General features: G+C 43.8%; 1 protein-coding gene across 1 annotated transcript; it reads left to right on the top strand.

Annotated features, from left to right (window-relative positions):
• Positions 1-641: 641 nt before the first annotated feature.
• LOC310744218 (phytanoyl-CoA dioxygenase, peroxisomal-like) lies at positions 642-23,013 on the top strand. The gene is made up of 9 exons (XM_083575354.1): positions 642-951; positions 11,609-11,664; positions 12,659-12,769; positions 13,729-13,897; positions 14,458-14,539; positions 18,079-18,260; positions 20,333-20,482; positions 20,716-20,850; positions 21,829-23,013. Exons 1-9 carry the CDS (start codon positions 841-843, stop codon positions 21,880-21,882), a joined length of 1,050 nt encoding a protein of 349 aa, XP_083431480.1. The 5' UTR covers positions 642-840; the 3' UTR covers positions 21,883-23,013.
• Positions 23,014-27,752: the final 4,739 nt, after the last annotated feature.

Below are 27,752 nucleotides of genomic sequence, written 5' to 3'. Positions count from 1 at the left end.
CCGACAAAATCCATCCCCTTCAACTGAAGTTGAAAATTCCCTGGATTCATTGAAAAAAATCTGGTAACCGTAGGCTAGAAATGTTCTAATGCCGGGGAGCCTGTGGCCCTCCCCAAATTGGCTGGGCTTTAGCATAGCCAGTGGCCTGGGATGATGGGCGCTGCAGTTCACCAACATCTGAAGGGTCACCGGTTCCCCATCCCTCTTAACCTGCAAGCAGAATCTGCCAGTAAACTCTGAGCAATGTAACTTTGTCCACTGGCCTTGAATCAAGCCTGCTCCTTATTCCAGAACGTGGTCGTGCATGTCTGTGTTTCAGGACCAGTCATCAGTACTGTGAGCAGGTTTAAAGCAGATTTGTTGTCACATGATATTAATAATCCAAATAATGGAATTAATGGCTGATTAAGCAATCTGCGGCCTTTTGCATGTGTTTGTGGTAGGGCGGTTACCCTGCGAGATGTCTTGGAGAGGAGAAAAGGCTCGGGAGGAAACCCTGCGCAAGTCCCGAAGGCGGTCGGCTGGTGCCTGGTGGGCCAAGCGGGTGCCAGCCGTCTGGCCAGCCCGGGCCCTGCGCCCCAGAGAGGTCGCCTGGGTGCTGCTGGCAGGTGCCGCGAGGCTCCAGTGGTTTGCCCCGCGTCTGCGACGGAGCGAGCTTTTCACACGTGACGCCCTCCAACCTCCGCGGCCCGCTGGCTCGTCCGGTCCTTCCGTGGAGAGGAGGGCGGAGGGGTGCGGCCCCCGGCAGGAGGAGCCCCGCAGGGCCCGGCCTCTTTCCGGCCCTGGGCGGCGCTGCCTCAGAGGCGCCGAGGCCGAGGAGGAGTCCGCACTGGGGGCGCCATGGCCGAGGGACCGAGCCACGCCGACAGCGCCGCTTCCGCCGCCTCGCTCCGGCTGCGCGCCCTGCTGCGCCACCTCCTGCCCGCCCGGGGGCCGGGGGCCGGGCGCCCCGTATCCTTTGGACCCAGCGGGCAGCCGGGAAGGAGCCGCGGCCGGCAGGAGAAGCTCCTCCTTGGGGACGAGGGAGGACGAGGAGGGGAGGCCCGGCCCGGCCTGGCTCCTCGTCCTGGTCCGGGAGCCGTGGGATTCAATGGTGGCGTTGGAAGGGGCCCCGAGGCAGGGCGGGAAGCCGCGACCCTCGGAGCCAGAGACGCGCCCTCCTCTTTCTCGTGGCGGTCCTTTCTCGGACCAGCTCCCTAACTCCCTCGGACCCTCCTACGGTCGAGGGACTTGGAAGGGGCCCGAGAGGCATCCAGTCCGGCCCTGCAAGGCCGCCTCCAGGCACAGGCATCTCTCTCTCTCTCCTTCGCCTTTCTGGGCTCAGTCCCTTCCAGGCAGCTTAACCTGCGTCTTCCTTCTGCATCATTAAGTTGGAACAGACTTGTAAGAAAGTCTGCAGAGAAACAGAGCCTTTGAAACTCGGGCTGGACACAGTCTCTGGAAGAGGTCTTGAGCACGTTGGACCTGCATAGCAGCAGAACTTTAAAAACACGCATCTTTTCATAACATTCAAATTGGCAGTGGGAAAAAGCTTCACCTGTCAAATTGCTGCTTTTCTGAGGCTTGTTAGAAGTGCATAAACCTTCTGTGGGGAGAGGGCAGAGAGGACCCTGGTAACTGCCTCTCCCAGACATGGGTCATGGCTGAGCTGGGACCTAATTCTAATTCCCAGACCAGGTCCCTTCTCAGGCTTCACCACTTCTTGGGTTTGGTTTGTATACTGACTAGAGAGCTATGTAATTCTTATATAACTTGATGGGCCACTTGAATGGCTGTGTGTCTATTATGCTGGCCTCTTCAGTTTAAATGCAAAGCAGCCCTTTTAATTATAAATCAAATTATCTTGTATCTAGTCAAGATTGCATATGTTTGAGCAAGGGTTGTACAGACTTTGGCCCCAGTGAAGCTGAAACTAAACGTTTGAAGCATTGCAGGGGGTTGGACTAGATGACCCCAGGATTCCTTCCAACTGTACAATTCTGTGTTTATATAATTCTGTCAGTGGGTGGCAAATAACTGCAAGTGTGTTTAAGCAAAATTATGCACAGCACAAAGAATTCTGCAGGGATAGGAAAATACCTGCAGTGGCCTTTGCGCCCCTCCCCCCCCCAATATCCTGATGATTTGGACATGTATCAATCCAATTTCTGTTGTCTATCCATTGTTATTCACAGCTTTGCAGGGATATATTTTGATGGAAGAAACATTTCTTTATATTGCATATTAGATCTACAGCTCTGATTGCTGCTAACCTTTTTATTTATTATTATTTTTGAACTAGCAATCTTGCTTTTGACCTATGTACTTGGTACTGTTACATAAGGTATATGTGATTATCTAATACTTTTTCTAATACTTTTTCCTTGATTCTCTTCCCCTCTCCCCCACTATTTATTACTAATGTGTTTCAAGATGAGGAACAATAGAGAGGTCTGAGCATTTTCAAGGTTTCCTGAAATTTCCTCTCTGTTGAATACAGATTTAGCAAGTCCCTTTAGGTCTGTCACTAGTTATGTGTATAGTATTATGCATCCAGTGGTTGGACATGCAAAATGCCATCCTAGATATTTTATGCATTGGGGAGATAAGTTGGAGGTGGGTTTGCAAGCAAGATAGGCAGTGGGGAGTGCAGGTTGTAGTTATCTCTCCTCCTGCTTCTCTTCTCCCCCTCCTACTGCCAGCTCAGCATACGTTAATAATAATAATAATAATAATAATAATAATAATAATAACAATAATAAAATTTATTTATATCCCGCCCTCCCCAGCTGAAGCTGGGCTCAGGGCGGCTAACAACAATAAAATAATACAGCATTCTAAAATAATTTCATTATAAAATCAATTCAAATCAGATTAATGGCATCCATTGGGCTAGAGTTCTGTGAGAATTGCCAAAGGAGGGAGTCAGGCTGTGCCCTGGCCAAAGGCCTGGTGGAACAGCTCTGTCTTGCAGGCCCTGCGGAAAGATGTCAAGTCCCGCAGGGCCCTAGTCTCTTGTGACAGAGCCCTGGTTCTGGTTGAGGCCAGCCTAACCTCCCTGTGGCCTGGGACCTTCAAGATGTTTTTGTTTGAAGACTGTAAGTTCCTCTGTGGGACATACCAGGAGAGGCGGTCCCCTAGGTATGAGGGTCCTTGGCCATATAGGGCTTTAAAGGCTAAAACCAGCACCTTAAACCTGATCTTGTACTCCACCGGGAGCCAGTGCAGCTGGTATAGCACCGGGTGAATGTGATCTTGCAGCGAGGACCCTGTAAGGAGTCTCGCCGCGGCATTCTGCACCCGCTGGAGTTTCTGGGTCAGTCTCAAGGGCAGTCCCACATAGAGCGAGTTACAATAATCCAGTCTGGAGGTGACCGTCGCGTGGATCACAGTGGCTAGGTCAGGGCGAGAGAGGTAAGGAACCAACTGCTTAGCTTGGCAGAGATGAAAAAATGCCGCCTTTGTTATAGCTGCAATCTGCGCCTCCATGGAAAGGGAGGTGTCAAAGATTACACCCAAACTCTTAACGGACGGTGCTGGCACTAATTGCGCCCCCGCAAGAGATGGGAGTTGCCTCCCAATCCCATATCGTCCCGACCCAGCCAAGGGACCTCTGTCTTTGAAGGATTTAACTTCAACCGGCTCCCACGTAACCATCCAGCCACAGCTTCCAGACATCTGATCAGTGTGTCTGGGGCCGAGTCAGGATGGCCTTCCATCAACAGATAGAGTTGGGTGTCATCAGCATACTGATGGCAGCCCAGCCCAAAACTCCAGACAAGCTGGGCGAGGGGGCGCATAAAGATGTTAAAAAGCATCGGGGAGAGTATCGCACCCTGGGGCACTCCACACACCAAGGAGTGGCGGGATGACAATTCCCCCCCCCCAAGCGCCACCCTCTGTCCCAGAGAGAAACGAGCGCAGCCATTGAAGGACTGTGCCCTGGATCCCCACGTCAGCAAGGTGGTCCAGGAGTTCGTGATCGACCATGTCGAAGGCTGCTGACAGGTCTAGAAGAATCAGCAGCCCCGACCTGCCTCGATCCAGCTGCCTGCGGAGATCGTCTGTTAGGGCGACCAGGGCCGTCTCGGTCCCATGACCAGCGCGGAAGCCGGACTGGAATGGATCCAGAGCTGATGTTTCATCCAGAAACCCACCAACCGCTCTCTCAATCACCTTACCCAGGAACGGAAGATTCGAAACTGGGAGGTAATTGGATAGATCTAAGGGATCTAATGATGTTTTCTTTAAGAGCAGGCGCACCACTGCCTCCTTCAGTTCCCCTGGGAATGTCCCGGTGCCAAGGGACACATTGATGATATCCCCTAGGGGGGCCCGCACCTCGTCTGGACACGCTCTAATCAGCCAAGACGGGCACGTGTCAAGAGGACAGGTGGTGGGCTTTCCAGCTCGGAGGAGTCTGTCCACATCGGCTGGGGATATCCGGTCAAAGTGGTCCAATACTGGACCCGAGGACAGTCGAGGGGCCTCCAGTTCCTTTATTGTATCCAAATTGGCAGGGAGGTCATGGCGGAGCAACAGGACCTTCTCCGCAAAAAAGCTCGCAAATGCCTCACAGCTGTGTGTCAAATTGTTATTTAAATTTGGCTGTCCTTCAAGGGACGTTAAAGACCTAATTATACTAAATAATTGCGCCGGGCGAGAGCTAGCGGATGCAATGGAGGCTGAGAAGTAAGACTTCTTAGCGGCCTTCACTGCCATCTCGTAGGTTTTCATAAAAACCCTATAAGATGTTCTTGAGGCTCCATACTGCCATACTCGCTCTAGCCGTCTGAGGTCCCGCTTCATTTTCGGTAAACCAGGGAGCCTGGTTTCTGCAGGGTCGCAGAGGGCACTTAGGTGCGATCTCATCGATGGCTGCCAGGAGCTGGGTATTCTAGCCCTCAACAAGCTCGGTCAATGAGTCGCCAGGGGGAGCAAGGTCCCGCAAGCCTTGGCGGAATCTATCAGGGTCCATCAGCCTCTGCGGGCGAGCCCAAATCGGCTCGCCACCTAAGCAGGGTGGGGGTGGAAAGTCAATCCTGGCTTTCAGAGCATAGTGATCAGACCATGGCACCTTCATCGAAGGAGACATGATCACATCTATACCTACGCCCAAAGATCAAATCCAGCGTGTGGCCTGCTTGATGTGTGGGGCCCGAAACAAACTGGGAGAGCCCTAGTGTCGCCATGGAAGACACCAGGTCCAGAGCCTGTGAGGAGGGAGTGGCATCAGCATGGATGTTGAAGTCCCCCAATACCAATAGGTTAGGGAACTCCAAGGCCCAGCCGGTCCCCGCCTCCAGCAGGCCTGACAGGGTGGCTGCTGGTGCGCTAGGTGGCCGGTACACCAGCCAGAGAGCCAAGCTCACCTCAGAGCCCCACACTAGGCCAACACATTCAATGCCGGGGATCGATGGCGATGGTAGAGCCCTGAAAGAACAATCTTCCCGGATTAATAATGCCACCCCTCCCCCCCGGTCCACAGTCCACGACTGGTGGAGGACGGAGAAACCCGGGGGCGCCATCTCTCGTAGGGTAACAGTTTCCCCTTCGCGCACCCAGGTCTCCGTCACACAAGCCAGGTCGACACCCTGTGAGGTAAAGAAATCTCGCAGGGTGGCGGTTTTGTTGCCTATAGACCTGGCATTGCACAGCACCAGTGACGGAGGTGAGTAATCCTTGCTCACCCTACCCTCGTCCCTTGGGATGGGGTGCAGATTGGAAGGGGTACGAGCATATCCGTATCTCGATCCCCTTCGCCTATAACGTCTGCCCCCACCGCCATACCTCCCTCGCCCCTCCACGGTAGCAGTCCCAAGCCTCATACTAGCCTCCATTGATGGCAATTGATGTTATTCTTTCCCAGCCTAGTTATTCTGCTTATAGTATCAGCAACTCGATAACTCTAATTAGTCGAGTAGAACAAACCAGCTACACATCAGCTACCTCTCTGATTGTATGAAACTATTATATTCTTTGTCAGCCTACTATTATAATATTAGGCAAACCAATTAATTAAATTAAGAAATTGAAAAATAAACCCCAAAACATTCTATAGCTAAACAAAACTACCATATAACATACATTAAGGGGGGAAAAACACCTAAATAGCATCAAACACCTAACAGTAAGCAAGCAAACACCTAACAGTAAGCAAGCAAAACTTAAATATTATCATGAAACAATGAACTATAAAAAACTAAAACAAATGGCAAAGGAAGGGGGAAGGGTGAAAAGGAAAGAAAAAAGTTATTGTAGCAGACGAAGTTCTTGTAGCATCACGCGCCAGCTCGAGTCTGCTCGAATGATCTCTGAATCTGCCAACCTGAACAACCAGGCGACAGCGGGGGGTGGCCAGAGGAAGGCAGGGCAGGCTCAGTAAATGCCCTGTTCGATGTCAATGCCGTGCCCGATGGTCTCAGGGGGCCCTCCTCTTGCTGTTGCTGTTGCTGTTGCCAACTTGTAGTGGCAGAGAAAGTGTTCCTCTTGGCATCAGGAGTCCTCTGCTTTCCCCCACTGCTGGTGTTCTCAGGGCCACAGAATCATACCTCTCCTCTGCTACAACCAGCTGCCAGCCCTGTGGCTTAAGGGTCTCTGGCGTCTTGAGGGTGGAGCCCCCCTCTCTGGCTTCCCTAGGTGCCTTTCAATTGAGTCATCTGCAGAGTACTATATCTTGACCCAGGCTCCATGCCGAGTACTCGACCAGTCTGTCTCAGTCCAGGAGCACTGCTGGCATGCAGGGCAGCTGGACCCACAACTGGGAAGACAGAGCAGGCACACAGCAGAGTTGGACCCACAAGCCAGGAGGGCAGAGGCAAGCACAAACGGAACACTCCTGCAACACAGCTTCACCTCCCTTAGTTCATTTAAAACGCCGAGTCAAAGCCTGAGTCAGAGTCAGTTTGGAAAAAGTTCAGGAGATTAATTAAATTGTTTAGAGTTACGAGTCCTTGAAATAAGCTGGGCAGCGGCTGTTAAGCTGTTTGACTTCATTAGATCTAATTTACAGCGCCAACTTCACAAGTTCTCTGATATAAAACCCCAGGTTGCCAAACTTTTGATAAGAAGAGGGTTAAAAGATTAAAAAGTTAAAATGTTGAAAAAGTTAAAAGGAGTAGGAGCCCCCAACATCTAATTGAGGAGCTCTAACAGGAGCGTCTTACCTCAAGGCCATCTTGCAAGTACCAGGTATCCACCTCTCAAAGTTGCATTTACTGGAAAGTTTCTTTGCCCCTTCAGGTCATCAGAACGCCACTGTGACTGTATGAATATCTGTATATCTATCATCTATCTCGCTGTTTTCTATTTTTCTATATATCAAATATCAGTCAATACAGTGCAGCCCAATACAAAGGAAAAAGGAGGAGAGGAGCTTTGGTCTGTTCTAATGAAACAATTACGTCAGTCATTTCTATCTTTGAAAAGTGTCATGTTAAAGCTTCCAGTGAGAGAGAGCCCATGTTTTTTAGTTACTGCATAAGAAATAAAATTTGTCTAAATAGCATAAAGATTTTTCTGCCTCTTGAATTTTTCTACACAGTCAAAGGTTGACAGCTTTATTTGTCCATGACTGCCAAGTTCCAAAGTTTCTGATACCAGACTTCCATAAGGTCGGTGTCGCAAGTTCTCCAGAATCTAGCTGCTGTGAGCTTTTTTGCAATATTTAATTATGTGGTGACCCAAATCAAAAAGAGAGAGGGAGATAATTTTTGGATGACCTATTTGGTTATTCACTCAACTTTGCGAAAGACCTGTAACCAAACTTGTTTGACTAGGGCAGTACAACCAGAGGTGAAAAAATGAGCCAAAGCTGCTACCATATCTCCAGCAGTTTGTAGTGCGTAGTCTTTTTGTAATTTTATTCAAAGAGAAAGGATACATACACCAACGATATATGATTCTATGATAAAAGACCTTGGATGCAGTTTCACTGAAACTAATGTCTACTGAATTATCTTCACAAATAAGGTATCTCAGGCATACCCTTAGTATGTTTTTCTGCTGGATGTTTATGCACTGTGTTATGACTTCATGATATATACAAACCAGGGACAGTTGCATCAGCACCTGTCCTGGCCCTTTTCTTCTACTTTGGAAAAAATACTAAAAATTATCAGAATATTGATAGCAACAACAATGGATGTTTCCCTGTTAGAAGTTTCTATTGATGATAATTCTAGACTGAATTCTCTGTGAAAGAAATGAACCATGATTGTCCTTTCATAAGGTAAAGGTAAAGGGACCCCTGGCCGTTAGGTCCAGTTGTGTCTGACTCAAGGGTTGCAGTGCTCATCTTGCTTTATTGGCCGAGGGAGCCGGCGTACAGCTTCCGGGTCATGTGGCCAGCATGGCGAACCAGAGCAGCACACGGAAACGCTGTTTACCTTCCCGCTGGAAGGTACTTACACTTTGATGTGCTTTCGAAGTGCTAGGTGGGCAGGAGCAGGGACCAAGCAATGGGAGCTCACCCCGTCGCGGGGATTCGAACCGCCAACCTTCTGATCGGCAAGTCCTAGGCTCTGTGGTTTAACCCACAGCGCCACCCGCGTTCCTTTGTCTTTTCATACTGGGCACCAATTATGGAAAAAAATAGATTGAAAGAGTAGCATGTATGCCTTGGTCTTTTGACTCATATTTTTGTAATTTTTGTGGATTGGAATGTGTGGCACAAAGCTTTTAATGTTGTTGCAAAAATACTTTTAAAAACTGAATAGAGTTAATATCACAAATGGGTTTATCAGTAAGCTATGGTTGTCCACAGTTACCAAAATATACATACTACCAAAACTGCCTGTGTGTAATGTGTGAAATGCCCTATTGGATAAATGAGCTTACTTGTATTAATCTAAAACACTTTACAGTGGTACCTCAGGTTACATACGCTTCAGGTTACATACGCTTCAGGTTACAGACTCCGCTAACCCAGAAATAGTGCTTCAGGTTAAGAACTTTGCTTCAGGATGAGAACAGAAATCGTGCTCCAGCGGCACGGTGGCCCCATTAGCTAAAGTGGTGCTTCAGGTTAAGGACAGTTTCAGGTTAAGTACGGACCTCCGGAATGAATTAAGTACTTAAAGAATAAAAAAAGAATGTCAAAGTCAAAAGGCATATTTACAATATTACATTCATGAGCATCATAGTCTTGGAATTGATTAATAATTTAACAAAGTTTAAAGAAAAAAAGGGGGGAAACCCCAGTGTTCTTCCCCTGCTATTACGGCATTTGCAGCAAATGTATTTTCGGAATTACATAAATTGCATTTCCATTCTAAAATATATCTCCAGTTGCCATGAAAGACTTATTTGCTTTTATTTGCCTGTACCAAAGCTGTAACTTAAGATACGGCCTTCAGTGAAACTAATTGCACTCCTTGAGTATGGAAGAAGTCTGATATCCATTTGGAAAGCATTGGAATCTTGCTCTTAAGGGAATACTTCCTGCTCTTTCCAACTATAATTGCTCTGTGATTTAGTGGAAATGCATATCCAGTTCAACTTATTTCTTCATTGAATTATTTCTTATTTCTATATTTCCATCCAACAAACCTTCATTTTGGAACAGTGTTATTCCTACAGTTGTTTCCAACAGTTTCCTTTTTTATTTTGTAGATTTTTCTGACAAAATGTTATATCACTGGTATCTTTTCTTAATTTTCTTGGAAGACACCACTTTGTGTTTGGCAATTGCTTTCCATCTGGTGTTTTTGTTAATATTTAGAAAGTACAAATATAGAAGACACTATTGTAAAAAAAAAAAATTGCTTTCCCCAAATAGTTTCCCATTTGTCATTAGAAGTTGCCACCAAGGTGACAAATAAAAACTTAAAACAATCAATGTTTATTATCCAAACTCTGTGAACTGTAATATTCATTATGCTGTCTATGGGTTACATTAAAATGTCCCCTTCCTATGCAGTTAACTTGCATCAGGGAAGGGAACCTTTGGCTCCAATCCTGTGCATTGCACAAGATGATAGATTGTATAACTCAGTTTAAAAAGAGTGAAAACAGTGGGGAGTGTGTGTGTGAGGAGAATCACTTCTTTTGTTACGATTTGTTGAGTGGATCCATACATGCGTTCTATTGTATCTTCCTATATCCATACTGTGTCCCAGGCTTAATAATTTGCAAAATGTATTCAAACTGTAATTCTTATTTCAGCAGAAGGAGCCATATCCAATGCTGCTATTATTCTGCTAGCACAGCAGATTTCTACTGGAAGTAAACTTTCCCTCTTCTCCTCTCTTTCTGGCAGTGCCCCATGATCACTCAAAATCTGCCCCAAAGAGAGAGAACCCTCCACAGTAGATTGAGGGTGTGCAGGGAGCTCCTGTTATGTCACTGCAACATTGGAATGTATCATATAATCCAATATTCCTTATTTGCCCTCCCCTCCTTTTTAATATCATAGTAAGTATTTCAATAGGATTGCTCATCTTCTTTTCTGTTTTTAACCAGCGGGGTTTTTTCGTTTCTGTTTTAATCAGGCTATACACTGTTTAATTGAAGGGGCATAATAATCCAAAACTATTTGTGAGAGAACACACAAAGATCATAAACTTTTTAATAGATGCATCTTGTTTCAAATTAAAGTTGTTTGTAGAATCCTTTCCTCAGTTTTCTTTAGAAAAGAGAACTGGCATATTTTTTTGGGTGGGGGAGGGAATATTCATAAAACATTCATTTTCAAAACTGCAGTCTTTCCTCTCCGGGAAACTTGTGAGAATGGCAGTGTGCCAGGAAACAGGGAATTATATTCACGTATAAATATGTACAATTTTTTTGGCAAAGGGTGTTTAAGGAGATAACAGAAATCACTGGGTTAAAGCTGACCAAAAGTCCAGAGGTGGCTTTATTATCAATTTACGATGGGGTGGAAGGTTCGCGGGCTAGGAAGGGCTTGCTCACAAATTTATTGACAGCTGCACAAGTTTTTATAGATAGGAAGTGGAAGGCGTAAGCAGAATATAAAATGGAAGAAGTGGGATATAGCTATTAATGATAAATTAACGTGTCATTAAGGTAAGACAGAGAATATGCAGGAGAAATGATTTTGAGGAGATATGAATGGTGTTTGTAGAATTTGTACTGTTAAAACGGAAAGGGGTCAAACCATCGCAAGAGGTGTTGAAATTCTGGGAGGTTGGATAGTTACAGTGGAATGGTCTTGGTGATGGGGTGCATATTTTTATTCTTTTTTATTTATGATTATTATTTTGTCAAAAAGAAAAAGTGGCAGTTTTCATAATTGTCTTATGATTAACTTGGAATGTTTTTGTTTTATGTCAGGAGGGGAGATAAATGCTTAGGTGTTTGATTTTGGGTTGCATGAAAATCCCCATGTCTTACTATTTTTTTTTTTTAATCTACCTTCTTTAACTGTTGCTTAAAATAAATAATTATAATGTAGAATGGCTATCTTCCAGTTCTGCTGCATGTGGCTTTAAATTATTAGGAAAACTTGGGAGATTAGTGGTGTACATCAGAATAAAACTAATGTACATTATATTTCCTCCTCCATGTTAATAGTTCCTATGATTCAAAATGAGTTCTGAGTTTTTATTTCACCCCAAAGGATATAATATCTATTCAAAACCATATTTAGATTCCTTAACTTGTGCTCAAGACACAATTTCCAACTTCAGCCCAAGTAACTACGGTGAAATATCCAATTCAGTACCGGTAGGTAATTTTTCTTTTTCTTTATGAAAATTAAATGTGTTATGGTGATCATGGCAATGAAAGGAAACCATATATTTATTTTTGGCTAGAATTCCAAGCTTGAATTTGGTGAAGTTTTGATAATTTGGGGTGGATTAACCATCACATTGCTCTGAATTCCTGCAGATTTTGCAGTTCTGAAATAGTAGAGTAGCAAATGTTGGGATGCAGGATGTAGCAACCATTGCCCTCTGTTTACCAGTATTTTGCTGTCTAATTTTTGTTCTTTAGCTCCTGCTCTCCCAATAGCTCCCTGCAGCATCTGTGCGTGAAGTAAAGATAGGGCACATAGTATAAACTAAATAACTTAATAGCACAGTTCAGTCTTGTAGCAAGTCCCTTTGCATTCATTATCTCTTAATCCATGCTAAAGAGATTTGGATTGCAACCTAAATAGTTTATTTCATGCAAAGACCCCCTTTTTGTTTATATGCCAAATTCTATCTCAGAAGCACTCAAAAGGGGCATAAAACATGAAATACAAACATATTTTGCTGATGTGGTTGTTTCTTACCTACTTGGGGGGGCAGGTTACAGCTAGCAATTGCAACACCTGAAACTTAATCCAATTTTTTAAAAAAAATATATACATTTATTATTTTGTAAATATGTCGTTGATTGATTGATTGATTGTAATGGCATGCTGTTTCTGGGCATGGTTGCATCTGTGTATTTGTGGATTAGTAGAAACTTTTGTGCCTCTACACTCAAGAAGCAAACAGCAAACTAACTTTTGTGCTGACTTCATGGAAATAAATACCTTCATGGTACTGCAGATTTTGAACTTCAGGGACCCCCTCCCACATGGACCTGCCTGTTTTCCCTAGAGCTCCTCTGTGCTGCAGGAGACCCCGGGGTGTGTTGTAGGTTGCATAAGAGTTCCCAGGGAGCGCTTATTTCCTAGACTTCATCCTTGCCCTGTGAACTTACCCACTGTATGTTCCTATCTCTGCAGTTACACCTTAGATAATAATGTTCTAAGCCCAGAGCAAAGGGATTTCTATGAGGAGAACGGCTATCTCGTCATAAAAAATCTGGTCTCGGATGAGGATGTTGAACGTTTCAGGTAAACTGTAGCCATGTGTCCTAATCACATATAGTGAGATTGTCTAAAACAAGTATCTTCAGCCTTTTCAGACGCAGAACTCACTTTTCACCCAAACATGCATTCAGGACCCATTTCTTAATCTCTTTTTCCATATCTTTGCAGGGTGGTGGTGCTCCTGTTCCAACCCCCCTTGGGTCAGTCTTGACCCCCCCCCCCGTGGTACTTGACCCCACCCCCCGTGGTTTAAAGCACACTGGTTGCAGTCCAGAGGTCTCTCTTGAGGTGTGCCCAAGAGCTTGTGTTTGCCAAGCAAGACCTGAAGGCCACAAGAAGGGCCCCACTCCAAATGAAAATTCCCTCTGGATTTACAAGAACATCCAGCCATTTGATACGAGGCATAATTCACTTCTCGCTTATAAATATACACTCAAAGCCTCACAGAGAATGAGTTATGTGGATCTCTAGTTCCGAGTTATTACCCATAATTTTGCACCAAGGTGTCCCAACTTCATACCAAGTCGGCTGCAAGAGTACCCTCTGCCCACACACTGCTTTGTCATGGGGGGCAGGGAAGCAAGGCCAAAATTTCACACACATTCACACCCCCCAGATAAGCTAGGTGCTGGACTTCAGGAAGGAGGCACAAGCCTCTGGCAGAGGTATAGAGCTTTCCCACTTCTTTTCCAAAGCTGGGAATGTGCTAACTAGGCTTTGGGAACGAGGTGGGAGGACTTTAGGACCCTGTCTGAACCCTTACACCTTCTTCCCACAGCCCAAGGCCTCTCTTACCTGAGTTTGGAAAGGCAGTCCAAGGGCTGCCCAAAAGAGCCTTAAGGACTGCTTGTGGCCCTCAGGCTACGCTTTGAACAGCCTTGTTTGGCGCAATAGAAGTATCCAGTTCATTTAGCAAGGGCAATAACATGGTTAAATAGCCTAGTAAACTTTGCTGAAGTAAATTTTTAAAATTCCCTCTTCAGAAATGAGTTCGTGAAGATCTGCAGACAGGAAGTGATCGTCCCTGGACTGGTGGTCATGAGAGATGTGTCAATTGCCAAGTCTGAATTTATTCCTAATCAAAAAGCAGTTTCAAAGCTACAGGATTTCCAGCATCATGAAGAGCTCTTCAGATATTGCACATTGTCTCAGGTTAATTTTTTTTAAAAAAAGAATATCCTGAAGACCACAAATAATCTGCATTTTTTTATATGTGGTCCTTCACATTATATTAATTCGGAAGAAACTTGTAATCTCTATATACAGTCTACATAGATTGATCTAAGGATGTTGCACTATGCTGCTCTAGAAAATTGCTGCCCAGCTCTTTAGCCACAGGCAAAGTCTGCACTAAATAGACACCTTCATTATTTAGGTTACTAGCATAGTATGGCATTGAATAGCACCATCTATCAAAAGTTAAGAGACCCTTAGGATGAAATGACACATGATGCCAGAGGCCCGTGACTTTTTCATAATGATTGCTTAGTTCCTGTCCATTTCAATGGGATATGCATAGGGAGACATTGTTGGTGGATTCTGTCAGTAACTTGGATGATGGCAGTTTTTGCACAGGGCAACGATTTGCATAAAACTGGTTGCTTCTTCAACTCTGGTATATCGATAATGCGTATTCACTTGAGTCTTGCCCGTGAAATATAAGGTGTAATATATTTTTAGCATGTTTAAATATGCATCTCTCTTCACCTTAGATATTGAAATATGTCGAATGCTTCACAGGACCAAACATCATGGCTATGCACACCATGTTGATAAATAAGCCTCCGGATTCCGGTAAGAAATAATTGAACAGAGGAGAAATAAAATACTCTGTTCAAGAATGCAAGTGTGTATTTAAATATTATCAGACTTGCACTTTTTTCTTTTTCTTCTGCAAGGTCCTGTAGGTATCATTAGTGAGTTAGCTGCTGTGATGCAAGTCTAAATGAAAATATATACCACTAACATGGTTAATATACATCAGGTTTGGTATTGATACACTCTAAACAATGAGACCTTTTTTCCTGTTTATGGCTTTGTTGCCTCAAGATAATCTGTGAGCAGGGACAAACCTAAAAGTGGAAGTGGCACGATTTTCTCTCTTGCTGCCATCTTCCTCTTCCCCATGTCTCTCCCCATAGCTTGATTTCATTAAATGGCATGTTGCATATCCTTCTCTAAGTCATTGGTTTGCAATCCTTTGGTGCCTTAGGGACTTGTCAGCCATTTCAGTTCAGTGCCAAGGATTCTGGTGTCTTTGTTTTCTCAAAGTGTATGCAGAAGCATACTCTGTAGGCAATAAACACTAGTTCACAAAATTTAGCGATATGGAGGGCCAAGGAGGGTGCATCATCATCATCAACAACAACAACAACATTTATTATTTATACCCTGCCCATCTGGATGGGTTTTCCCAGCCGCTCTGGGCGGCTCCCAGCAAATTATTAAAATACAATAATTCATCAAACATTAAAAGCTTCCCTATACAGGGCTGCCTTCAGATGTCTTCTAGTTGTTTATTTCTTTGACATCTGGTGGGTGGGCGTTCCACAGGGCAGGCGCCACTACATTAGGGGTTTGTGGGGGGAGGAAGAGCCCCACTGAAATGGGCTATAGATCTTTTGAAGGAAAGAACGAAAATAGGTTGGACACTATTGGGAGGAGGATCTACTTGCAGAAGGAGAAAATGTATATATTGTATATTTTTGTCATTGTGAGCTGCTTTGAGGCCTGGTGAAAAGTGGGATATAAACATTTGTAAATAAATAAATAAATAAAATATTAAAGGACATGGAAGCTGGCAAGGAGCCCCTGGATGCAATCTCATCTGGGTCACTTTCAGGGCTGCTGTCAGGAGGGAACATCTTGGCTTTCAGATGTCCCAGTCGCCCACAAAATGTGCTCCTGGGTTTTAGCTCTAAGCAGTGGCAACTTATGCTAGTAAGGTGACTCAGGTAAAGAGGGGTAGATTAACTGGATGAGGAAATCTATGCATAGCTCCTACCATGCCATCACTACGATAGATCGACGTGTATAGCCATTGCCAGCTTAAATCCAGAAATACCAGTCCTGGTTCGAGTCTTTGAATGCCACTGGAGGTGTAGCCAAAACTGCATGAGAGGTATTGGTAGACTCTGGAGAACAGAGGGTTTCAGAGACTTTAAAAGAAATTGGTGGAAGGTGGGATGAGGGGGGCAAAAACTAAAAAATAATTCAGTGGCAAGGAATGTTGGCTGCCCGAATGGGAGAAAAAATGATAACCAGGTAGGAGCGGAACAGTTGGACTCAGGTATACAGATAATCTCATTCTGTATTGGTCACTTCTGCATCACACTGAGAATCTATTTTTAAATGTCCTGAGGGATGGAAGTTAGAGCTACCCATGGACATTGTGGAGAAAGTACAAGGTGTGACCGGAAAGTTTGGTGAATGATCGCAGAAATCCGACAGCAAGAAATACTCAAACATACATACCTTACAGGCCTTCAAAGTAGCCCCCCCCCCCCTCTGATACAATGCATCATTGACAACGTTCATAGAACTGTTGGAAACTTCTGGAGAAGTCCTCTTTTCGTACGGCTTTCAGTTCCCTCGTCACAGCAGCTTGGACGTGTGAAATGTTGGAAAATCGGTGCCCTTTCAGTGCAGATTTCAGTTTTGGAAAAAGAAAGAAATTCGGTGAGGCCAGATTGGGAGAATATGGAGGGTGGGACAACTCAGTAACCTTAGTAACGATTTCACACGAAATATGCAGTCATTCCACCATCATTCGGACAGACACGCTGATCCCACATCTGCTAGACCAAGGGTCATCTTTGATGGTTTGCCGCCCTTCACGGAAAGGCTTAAACTACTCATGCACTGTCTTTCGAGTTACAGCTTCATCTCCGTACACAATTGTGACCATTTTGTGGGTTTCCAATGCCGATTGTATGTTCGAATATTTCTCGCTGTCCAATTTCTGTGACCATTCACCGAACTTTCTAGTCACACCTTGTAAATCATTTAATGTAACTTATTCCACACCTGCCCACAAAAACAAGCCGAAATGTAGCAATCGTCTAATTGAGTGTGGTTTAAAACACGCCCACACACAACAGTGCTATTGCAAATCCCAAACAGATGTAGTTCACTTTTCCCATATTGCTGGTTGGATGGATAATGCATTATAGCAGCTTTGTGGTGTAGCCAGTTGAGCATCTTACAACAATCATGCCATGTTAATCCATTGTTTTATCCTCCACTTTGTGGATTAAGCGAAGAGAGTTACGCACAGCTGCACTGCAGTGTAGTTCACTGTTAGAACCCTATTGCAGACATGAGGACTGTGCTGTGAGTAGTTTAACAGCAGTCCTGCCACATAGTCCATTGTTAATATTGAAGGCCAGAGGCAGGGCTACTTCAGTCTGATCCTAGGCAAAATCCAGAGCTCAGCTGCGAGCATCAACTTCACATTTCATTGACTTGCAGGTAAACTAGATGTTTGTTTTTTTGTTTTTGTTTTTAAATGGCACACAAAGAAAAACAAGTTAGTGCACCATGTTCTGTTTTGGGTGCTAACCTTTGATCTGTAAACCCCCAGCTACAGACTCAGGTAAAACACACACAGCAAGGCCACACTGTGACATCTTGTTGTCTCATTGTGCTTGTATTTACTTACCATATTTTTTGCTCTATAGGATGCACTGGACCATAGGACACACAGGACCATAGGAGGGGGGGAACAGGGAAAAAAAATCTCCCCCTCTCTGCTCAGCGCCGCTTCAGCGAAGCGGCAGGAGAAACGGAGCCCCTTCCATTTCTCCTCCCACTTCACTGAAGGGGCGCTGCGCAGAGAGGGAAAACTGTGCAGCGCCTCTCCGGTGAAGCGAAGTGTACACCGACCCCTCCCGCTCTCCAGGCTTCAGGCGGCTATCCGCAAGCCTTCTGAGCGCAGCGAGAACTCCCACTGCTCTCTGAAGGCTTGCGGATAGCTGCCTGAAACCCCCGGAGCGCAGCGGCAGTTTGCGCTGCGCTCCGGGAGCTTCAGGCTTCTCCTTTTTAGCCGCAGGGCTGGGGCAGGGGAAGCCCAAGCTTCCCCCGGCCCCAGCCCCCAGAACAGGTCGGGGAGCGGCGGTCCCTTCTCCCTCCTGGGGAAAAAGCCCGCAAGAGCTGCGCGAAGCTTTTGTGCAGCTCTTGGGGACTTTTCCTGCCTGCCTCCCCCCTGCATTCACTCCATAGGACGCATAGACCTTCACCCTTAGTTTTTAAGAGGGAAAAAGTGTGTCCTATGGAGCGAAAAATAACTAATTCTGCATCTGTACTATGAAAGCTAATACAAATAATTGTTGCAGGAAAGAAGACCTCTCGCCATCCAATGCACCAGGATTTGCACTATTTCCCATTCCGGCCTGCAGATCGCATTGTTTGTGCCTGGACTGCCATGGAGAAGATTGATCGCAGAAATGGATGCCTGGTAGTTTTGCCAGGAAGTCATAAGGGGTCTCTGAAACAGCATGATTATCCTGAGTGGGAGGTAATTTCTTTATGACTTCATCACAGGGAGGGATGGAGGATGGAAGTATCTGCAAATTTGGAGGTAGCCAATAGCAGTTTTGCTAACTGAGTAGTATTTTCAGTGTCCTTATAATTAAAAGGTAAGGTAAAGGTACCCCTGCCCGTACGGGCCAGTCGTGTCCGACTCTAGGGTTGTGCGCCCATCTCACTTAAGAGGCCGGGGGCCAGCGCTGTCCGCAGACACTTCCGGGTCACGTGGCCAGCGTGACGAAGCTGCTCTGGTGAGCCAGCACCAGCGGAGCACACGGAAACGCCGTTTACCTTCCCGCTATAAAGCGGTACCTATTTATCTACTTGCACTTAGGGGTGCTTTCGAACTGCTAGGTGGGCAGGAGCTGGGACCAAAAGACAGGAGCTCACCCCGCCGCGGGGATTCGAACCGCCGACCATACGATCGGCAAGTCCTAGGCACTGAGGTTTTACCTACAGCGCCACCCGCGTCCCGGGCTATAATTAAAAAGAGGGCATTAAATTGAGATGAATGGGGAGCCAGTGGATTTGAGTTACATTCTGTTTTTTTTTTATAATATATTTATTAAAGTTTTCAAATTAAAGCATATATTAGATAAGCACTTATCATTGTCCATTTAACATCTCTCAATTGTTACATGGGACTCCCCCACACCTCCCGCATACACTTACATCATTATTAAATTAATTTCAAACAAATTATCATTTAACTCATCTTAATTAATAATCTTAATTTGGTTTGACATATAATTCAGCCTTAAATCTAATTTAATGGTAGACAATTGTCTGCACTGGCATCCGATTCAGCACTCAGCCAAGTTACAATATTTTTGTAAATAAATCTTAAATTTCCTCCAGTCTTCTTCCATCCTTTCTTCTCCCTGGTCTCGAATTCTGCCGGTCATCTCGGCTAATTGCATATAGTCCATCAGTTGCATCTGCCATTCTTCCACAGTGGGTAGCTCCTGAGTTTTCCAATTCTTGGCAATTAATATTCTTGCTGCTGTTGTTGCGTACAAAAAGAATGTTCTGTCCTCTTTTAACACACTCTGGCCGACAATACCCAGGAGAAAGGCCTCTGATTTCTTAGTAAAGGTGTATTTAAACACCTTTTTTAATTCATTATATATCTTCTCCCAAAAGGCCTTCACTCTAGGGCAGGTCCACCAGAGGTGAAAAAATGTTCCTTCATTTTCCTTACATTTCCAACATTTGCTATCAGACGAATGGTATATTTTAGCCAGTTTAACAGGGGTCATGTACCATCTATACATCATTTTCATCACATTTTCCTTCAACGCATTACATGCAGTGAAGTTCAGCCCAGAGGTCCACAACCTTTCCCAATCTTCAAACATAATATTATACCCAATATCCTGCGCCCATTTTATCATTGTTGATTTTACCATTTCGTCATGTGTGTTCCATTTCAGCAGCAAGTTATACATTCTTGAAAGTACCTTAGTCTTAGGTTCTAACAGTTCAGTTTCTAACTTTGACTTTTCCACTTGGAATCCTAGCTTTTTGTCATTTTTAAACACTTCTTTAATCTGAGCATAGTGTAACCAGTCTCGCACTTTGTCTCTCATCTTTTCTAAACTCTGCAAGGATTTGAGTTACATTCTGGACATCAGGAGTAGGAAAAGCAAAGGCAAGAAAAATTAACTTCCATGTTTGGGAAAACCAGCAAGGTTTGGAATGTCCCACCAGGTGTGGGAAGGGCCACGAGCTCAAAGGGCTTAGACAAAACGAATTAGACAGGCTTCTCAAATGCTGTGATAGGAAGCTAGAACATCCATGTTTGGTTGCAGGATGCATCTCCAAGATGCAAGGGAGAAAAGAGGCAGGAGGGCCATCAGCTTCACATTCAGCTTGTGAATTTCTCAAAGACTACCCTGTCCTTTGTTGGAAATTGAATCCTGGGCTACATAGGCCTTGCTCTCATCTAGCTATATAAACCTTTTGTATGAAAATAAGTTCTAAAAGTTTTTGAAGCTTGGATGATTGAAAACATTAAGCTTTTTAGGAAAAATAAGTTAATTTTATACATTGAACTTCCAGGGTGGTGTAAACAAGATGTACCATGGAGTGCGTGATTATGATAAAACTATTCCAAGGGTTCACCTTGCTATGGAGAAAGGAGACACAGTGTTCTTCCATCCCTTGCTAATCCATGGCTCTGGAATGAACAGGACTGAAGGGTTTCGTAAGGTAAGATGCCATTTAAGATTGCCGGTGTTGGAACACCTGGATTATGCTGCTTAAGCAAAGTCAAGTCAAAGCTTCCCCATTTTCTTAATTAACATTTGATGTTTCTTAATCCTCCTGTTTAATTTGTTTTCGAGAGTGACTTAGACCTACATATTTTTAGTTTAAAGCTGGTATAAAAAAGTAGTGAAGTGCTTACAAAGAGAAAAAAGTAAATAATGTGGGTCTTTTTACAGGCAATTTCTTGTCATTACGCAAGTTCTGACTGCCACTATATTGATGTGAAAGGTACAATTCAAGAGAACATTGAGAAAGAAGTTGTGGAAATTGCAAGAACAAAGTATGGTATAGACTCACCTATTCCCCTGAAGGTATTGTTTGTGAATGTCCTTCATCAAAAACTTTTCATGTCATACGTCTGACATAATGGTATTGGGAATAATTATTCCATTGGTGGTAGCCTACTCAGTCATGTACTTTGGTGTTGAGCAGGTCAACATATTACAATTCTCACTACCACACCACACCATTGGGGGACAAGCACTCGGCATGTTGTGTGATTTGTGTTGCTGGCAGCGAACTGAGGTGTTGCCTTGCTCAGAGAGATTATTGGATGAATACAAAGACATGTAGCTAGAGCATAAGATGTTCCTCCTCTCAATAACTTCTGCTGCACTCCGTGCCAAGAATAGACATTTATCGTTCTGCATGAAGGTTCCTACTGGATCCATAATCAAGACGGTGGAAAACATGCTTTAAAATGGCATTCTGTAATGAATATTGCTACTCTCTAGTTCTCTTTGCAACTGCCCCAATATATTTTTACTGATGGCTGGCATAGAAATTTCTGCAGTCGTATCAACCTGTAATACTGGTTGTACATGGAATTACATAGTAACTGAAGAAAGCCGTGTAGGGGATTAAATCACCACAACCCCCCAATATGGAAAATTTTATTCAGCTGCCTCTTTGGCTTCTAAGTTTTGAGCATGCACTGCGCACCTTCTTTGAAACCATATCTCAGCCACGGTACAGAAATTAGGAAATTGCAATGTAACCAAAATACTCTGGTTCTCTCTTCACTGAAGCTCTCCTTTCCCCTGTTTAAGAGAGGAGCAGCAGCTTGGGCAGAGCAGGAGGCTCCAGCCGTGCCACAGTCAGCCTGTTTGCTGCTGCTGCTGCTTTTCACTGAGATCTTGCAAAGCCTTGTACAGAACCAGAACTACTGGGTCTAGTGGGGGGTTTCTTCCATATACAGCTGTTTCTGTGTACAACAGGAATAATCTTGTGCACAAAACAAGGTTTTTCCTGTCCCACACCATAACTTTATTTCATTTTTTGGTCTTTAGGATGTTTGGATGGTGCGAAGTCGTCTTGTTAAAGGAGAGAGGAGAAGTCTGTAGAATGCTATCTGGATGCCAAGGCTTAGTTCATGAACCCAGCATATCATTTTCCAACTGGGAGAAACCATGATCCTTTGGTTGGATGTGTTCAGAATTTTTCTTGCACTGAATATTTTTCAATTACTATGCAGTAAAACAGTTCTGAGGTGTATTTATATTTGATAATGATGCTTAGGTGAGAATTCTAGGCACACCTCCTTGGACACGCCTACTGTTCTGAGTAAACAATATTCTTAAGTTCAAGAACAGTTTTAACTATTTTAATTGATGCACTTCATGATCTACTTTATCCAGTATTGAATGGTAGACAGCTGTATGATTCAACAAGGCACTGAAACAGCTGCCTTTATGCAGTGATTCAGAATGTTCAAGCCATATCCTGTATTCTTAGTAGCGTAGCATTATTTTCTCCAAACTGGGTGAATAAATGAACAAAATGGCAAATGCAGTTCCTTGTAAGTTAAAGGAATATACTTTGGGGCAAAAATAACTAAATAGGAACTTCACGTATGCTGGTGGACTTCTGACTAATCAGGAAAGGGCTCTCCATTTCCGATTGCCCCATCTCAAAAGGCTGTGGCAGAGTTGGGAGCAGTGTAGAAAAGGCGCCCCCCCCCAATGGCCAGAAGGCCGTCTTGTGTGGTCTCCTCTCATGTTCTCCTCTGAACAGAGCTTGGCTCAGCCTCCAGCAGCATATTGAACCAGTCAAGAAAACAGGCTTCTGCACCAATGGAATGCACCAATGACATACTCAGGTTCTGCATAGGGGCTACATTTCTTACCTAAGCTATACAAAGCTCAAACTAAAAGCTGTGTATTAGACTGTCAAAAGCCTATTGCAGTCAGCTTCATCAGCTTTTTAAAAAAATGACCAGTGGATTTAATCTCATTTGGAAAGTGCAGTGTTACCCATATGACAGGCACATTTTAAAAAATCAACTAAAAAGAGATTCAACTTAAATAGAAAATTAAGAAAGACAAATGACTAAACTAGAAAGTAATTACAATAATGAAAAAGAAAACCACCCTTATCATTTGGAGTTATGTGTGAAAATAATATATAAGATTGTATGCTTTCTTGGGGTTTTATGTGTTCTCAGAGTTAATAAATAAACGTCGTGCTTCAATTAATATTTCTAGTGCTTCTCCTTTCCTTCATTTATAATATGTAAGCTTAGTTAAATACACTACTACCCAGACATGTTCATACCAGTTCAAGGGAAATAGACTTTGAAGTTTTCCATTGGAAAGCTATTTGTCTTATTGCTCTGAGTTAAAGAGTAGTCAATTCCAGTTCTAAATCTTTCTTATTAGCAATCTTTTTCAAGTACACAAGAAGAGTTGGAGGGATATTGGTCCTAGATATATCTTTTATAACTGCAAGTACCCCTTTCCCAAAATTATAGTATTTAGCTCAGGGCCAGAAAATATGAACTAAATCATCTAAAGCTTGATGCCTCTCGTTATCTCTCCTGTTGGAGGCTGTAGATTTTGTTTAAGTAAATTCTGATCAATCTGGGGGAAGATCTCTTGAAAGCCTTTTTGGGGACAAGGGTCTGTCCACCCCCAAAGATGATAGAATAAACTTCATGCTAGTACTACACCTCAACATTGTAGTGCTGTCCTGCTGTGTGCTTTTTCCTAAAGAGCATTAGATTCAGTAGAATGGAACCCTTCCATTCATGGCAAGGGGCTTCAGTCTAGTGAGGGTTCCAAAAACAGAAGGAGGGGGAGCCATGTTTTTTGTCATTTCCCCATTCATTCTCCTATACCCCCTCTCGTGTTGTCCTGGAGGGTCAGCCACCCCCCAGGTGCAGACTTTTGGGAGGTGGGGGTGAACAAGGGGTTCTAGGGGTAAGATGGAAGTTGCAGAAGTCTCCACCCCACTTTTTCCATTTCCTTGATTTATTCTGAACATTTTGTAGATGGCCTCACCTGTTGTACAAGAGGAAGTCATTGTTCATGCTGCAGGGCACACAAATGGTTCAAACTACTGGCAAATCCATGGCCCTTGCTGCTTCTGTATCTGTGATGCATAACTGTTCTGTTCCTCAGCAAATCTGGATGTAATGCATGACGTATTCTTGGAATAGGGATAAATGAAGGGCCGGTTGCTTAGAGGGGAGCAATTTCTAATCCATTAATAAACATGCAGTCCTCCCTTTACAGCTGATAAAGAGTGGATCAATGAGATATATAATGTTTAAACCAAATTAAGTTCACCCAAACATCCTTTCTCAAGCTGTTGTGATTTTGATTTAGACTGTTGAGGCCATGATATCAACATCTACCCACCTACAGAAGGCTATTTCTTATCAGCAAGCACTTTAAACATATTGTGAACAATGCTCGGACACAAATTAATGCCACAGGAATTATCTATATTACCTAAACAATTGCATTTTATGGGATTACCCCAAAGTGGTTTTTTTTAAATATGACCTCTGAATATTGCTTTTTTTAAAAAAAAATCACCACAAAGAATCTAAATTTCAGGCAAACATCACAGGTCCAGTCTCTGTGGCTAATGCACATTATAGTTCTGAATATATTTTTTCTCTCCTCTGTGGGTTGAGGTAGCGGAAGTGCAGAACCATTTTCCAGAATGCAGGCCAATAAACTGAATCAGACTCCTGACAAATGAGGTTCTATCACTACTTTAGTTGCTCAAGGACATGATGTTCAGTCTGCTCTAGACTGAGTTACACTCTCCCAAAGGATCGTGTTTGCAGTTTAGCAATACTGTTGTGCCAGAGGTGGGTCAAACTTGGCCTGCGAGGCTGTTTTCTTCAAGCCCTGCCCACCTGCCATCATATGTGACATCAGGTGGAGCCTTGGGCACAGTGGGGCACTCCTGGTCATGCACTGGCAAGTGAAAGCAGCTTTGGCTCTATTGCCCATAAGCTGATGGGCAATAGAGCCGAGGCATGCTAGATCGGGTGTGGGAGCAGCTTCCCTGTGGAGAACACCCCTGCATGCCGCATGGATGGTGCTTGGAAGTCCTGACTTCAGACTGCAAGATGCCCAGTCCACCAAGGTTTAATTCTGCAGCAAAGAACCGTTGAGAAGAGCACGCCTGGCAGTACTGGGCAGCACAAGATGGCGTTACCCCGTTGGCATACAAACACTGCATTTTGCACAAGCATTGCTTAAAGAACTTCTTCCAGAGGTCAGTAGATGGTGCTCTTTTCCCAGAGAGCCCAATTAGCCACTGCTGCTGTGTGTTTAGTGCAAGTTCTAGTCTGGAATAGTCTCCCAATGTCCACAACATCGTGGCTCTAGACCAGGTGTGTGTTTTGCAAATTACACAGAAGGGCAAGAAAGCAGTATTATGTAGGGAGAAAAAAAATCTTAATGGAGTAACATTTCTGAGTACGCACTCCTAAGGGTTGGTTTCTCATGTTGGCCTGGTTCACATGGTCACATTAAACATCCTTAAAGTAACGCTAATGCGAACACTATTGTGAACAAGCAGCGTGCTGTTGCACACTGCCGAAATTGTGCTTCACTGTTCCCCTGCTGCTGTTGCGCTTCCAGGAAAGAAGCCATACTCAGGCTTGTTGTGCGGGCTGAACATGGGCTCCTGGTTTCTTTCCTCGTCAGGCTGGGCCATTCAGACAACACAACAAGCCAGACTTGCCTTCTTGGCAGCCGGGGAGAAGCAAAGTGGCCAGAATTTCAGCAGTCTGCAAAGGTACACTGGGCATTCACATTAAACCATAGTTTATTTTAAGTATGGTTTGATGTAACATAATTCACACATCAGAGTAAGTTAATAAAGGGTAGCATGCACAATTAGGTACTTATGTGATTAAACAAGAATCCCCTCCCCTCACGAGTCAGAAATGTCGTTTTAAGGACTTAAGCTGTGGATTTAAGGCTGTGTGGAGATAAACTTTCGAACCAAAGCATGTTTTAAGAAGAGCGTGGAATGTATAAGAGCTTTGGAATGACGCAGTTAAAAATGCCGTCGCCATATTGGGAAGTTCTGTCGGAGGTCTTGAGTCTGGGAGGAGAAATAGAGAAATAGAGCTGTTTATATATTGTGGGTGAAACTCCTCAGAGGGACTTAAGAGCGACAGTTTTGCGAGATTAATGATGGAAAGAGCGATGTTATCTATGAAGGTGATGATATATGGAAACCATCTCGATTTGAGGATTGGAAGAACGGAAAAATTCACACAGGATTATTATTGGTGTTTATCGGCTTAAGGAGACTATCAGAAGAGATCATAAAGAAAAAAGAGAAAATATATGAACAAGATGTGATGTGGAAACAGCAAGATAAGACTGGATAGAATTATGAACTCTGTTTGGACTGATTTGGATTGATTTGGACATTAACACAGTAGCAAGAAGATGATCAGAATCCCCCTTCGGATCTTGAAATATGGGTCCCCCCAACAAAATTTAAAATTCGGCTTTGTAATTCGGAATTTATGTGATGTGATTTAATTTGATTTGATTGGCTGGTTAATAAAAATTATTTTAAAAAAATAATAATAATTAAAACATCAAAGGTACCTCAAAAATATGTCCAGCACAGGCTTAGCTTCTTAGAAAATATGAAATAATCCAAACAGACCTATAAGCAAAGGTCTCTCTTATTCAGAATCCATTTTTTCCATAGCTGTTTTCCTCCCCCCCCCCTAATATTCTTTATTGGTTTTCATTTGCACACTCCACATACACATACTGTATTACATTTCACACCTGCTCCCCAGAGCTGACTTCCCTCCTTCCCTCTTCTGGCCTTTTATATCACATCTAACTTTTTCACATTGTCTTCATCCGTTTTGTATATTATTTTTCTTCTTTCATATTTGTTCATAGTCAAATAAATCCTCCTGTATATACAATTCTTATTGTCTGTCTATATCCATTTACAACTACCATTGGTTACATTAATCACTTTTTGTTATTTTCTTTATCCATAAATTTTCTTTACCCTGCTTCTGACACCAGTATACACACCCCTCAGGAAACAAGGCCAGATACAAACAGGGATGGTTACGGTGTGGCCTGAGGGAGCCTCTCAGCAACTGCAGGACTGTTTCCAGGAGACCGACTGGAATATCTTCGACCATCAAGATCTAGAAACTTATACATCAACGGTCCTGGATTATATTAGATTCTGCACAGCAAATGTCACCAGGGAAAAGTATGTTAAGTTGTATCCGAATAGGAAGCCCTGGATGACAGGAGAGGTTAGGAGATTATTGAAGGCCAGAAATTCTGATTTTAGAACTGGGGACCAGGTATTGTATGGCATAGAAGGAGCGAACTTGAAGAGGGGTATCAGGAAAGCAAAAGCGGAGTACAGAGGAAAAATTGAGGACCATCTGAGAAATCATGATACTAGACAAATGTGGCAGGGAGCACAACATCTGACTGGTTATAAATCAAGGAATTCATCAGTGGTAGAGAGTACTGCTTCCTTGGTGGGAGAGTTGAATACCTTCTTTGCCCGATTTGATTTTTAACTGAGTTAAGATTAAAAAAGGATGTGTACAAAAAATGGAAAAGGAGGGAAACCACCAAAGAGGAATTCAAACAAATAGCCAGCACGTGTAGACACAAAGTCAGAAAAGCTAAAGCACAGAATGAACTCAGGCTTGCTAGAGAGGTTAAAAGCAACAAAAAAGGCTTTTATGGGTATGTTCGTAGCAAAAGGAAGAACAAAGAAACAGTGGGGTCACTCAGAGGAGAAGATGGTGAAATGCAAACAGGGGACACAGAAAGGGCTGAACTCCTCAATGCCTTCTTTGCCTCAGTCTTCTCCAATAAATAAAACAATGCCCGACCTGAAGAATTTGGAGCAAATGATTCAGCAGAGGAAACACAGCCCAGAATAACTAAGGAGATAGTAC

The sequence above is a fragment of the Podarcis filfolensis genome (genome assembly GCF_964270895.1).
Source record: "Podarcis filfolensis genome assembly, chromosome: 10".
Taxonomy (NCBI): Eukaryota; Metazoa; Chordata; class Lepidosauria; order Squamata; family Lacertidae; genus Podarcis; species Podarcis filfolensis.
This window is presented reverse-complemented; position numbering and strand designations above follow the sequence as displayed.

Bases quoted from the DNA above. Each gene is read 5' to 3' on its own strand.
- LOC310744218 (XM_083575354.1), top strand. From the start codon at position 841: ATGGCCGAGGGACCGAGCCACGCCGACAGCGCCGCTTCCGCCGCCTCG. The intron at 11,665-12,658 runs GTAGGTAATTTT...CTATCTCTGCAG, and splicing joins AAATATCCAATTCAGTACCG to TTACACCTTAGATAATAATG. The intron at 13,898-14,457 runs GTTAATTTTTTT...TCTTCACCTTAG, and splicing joins GATATTGCACATTGTCTCAG to ATATTGAAATATGTCGAATG.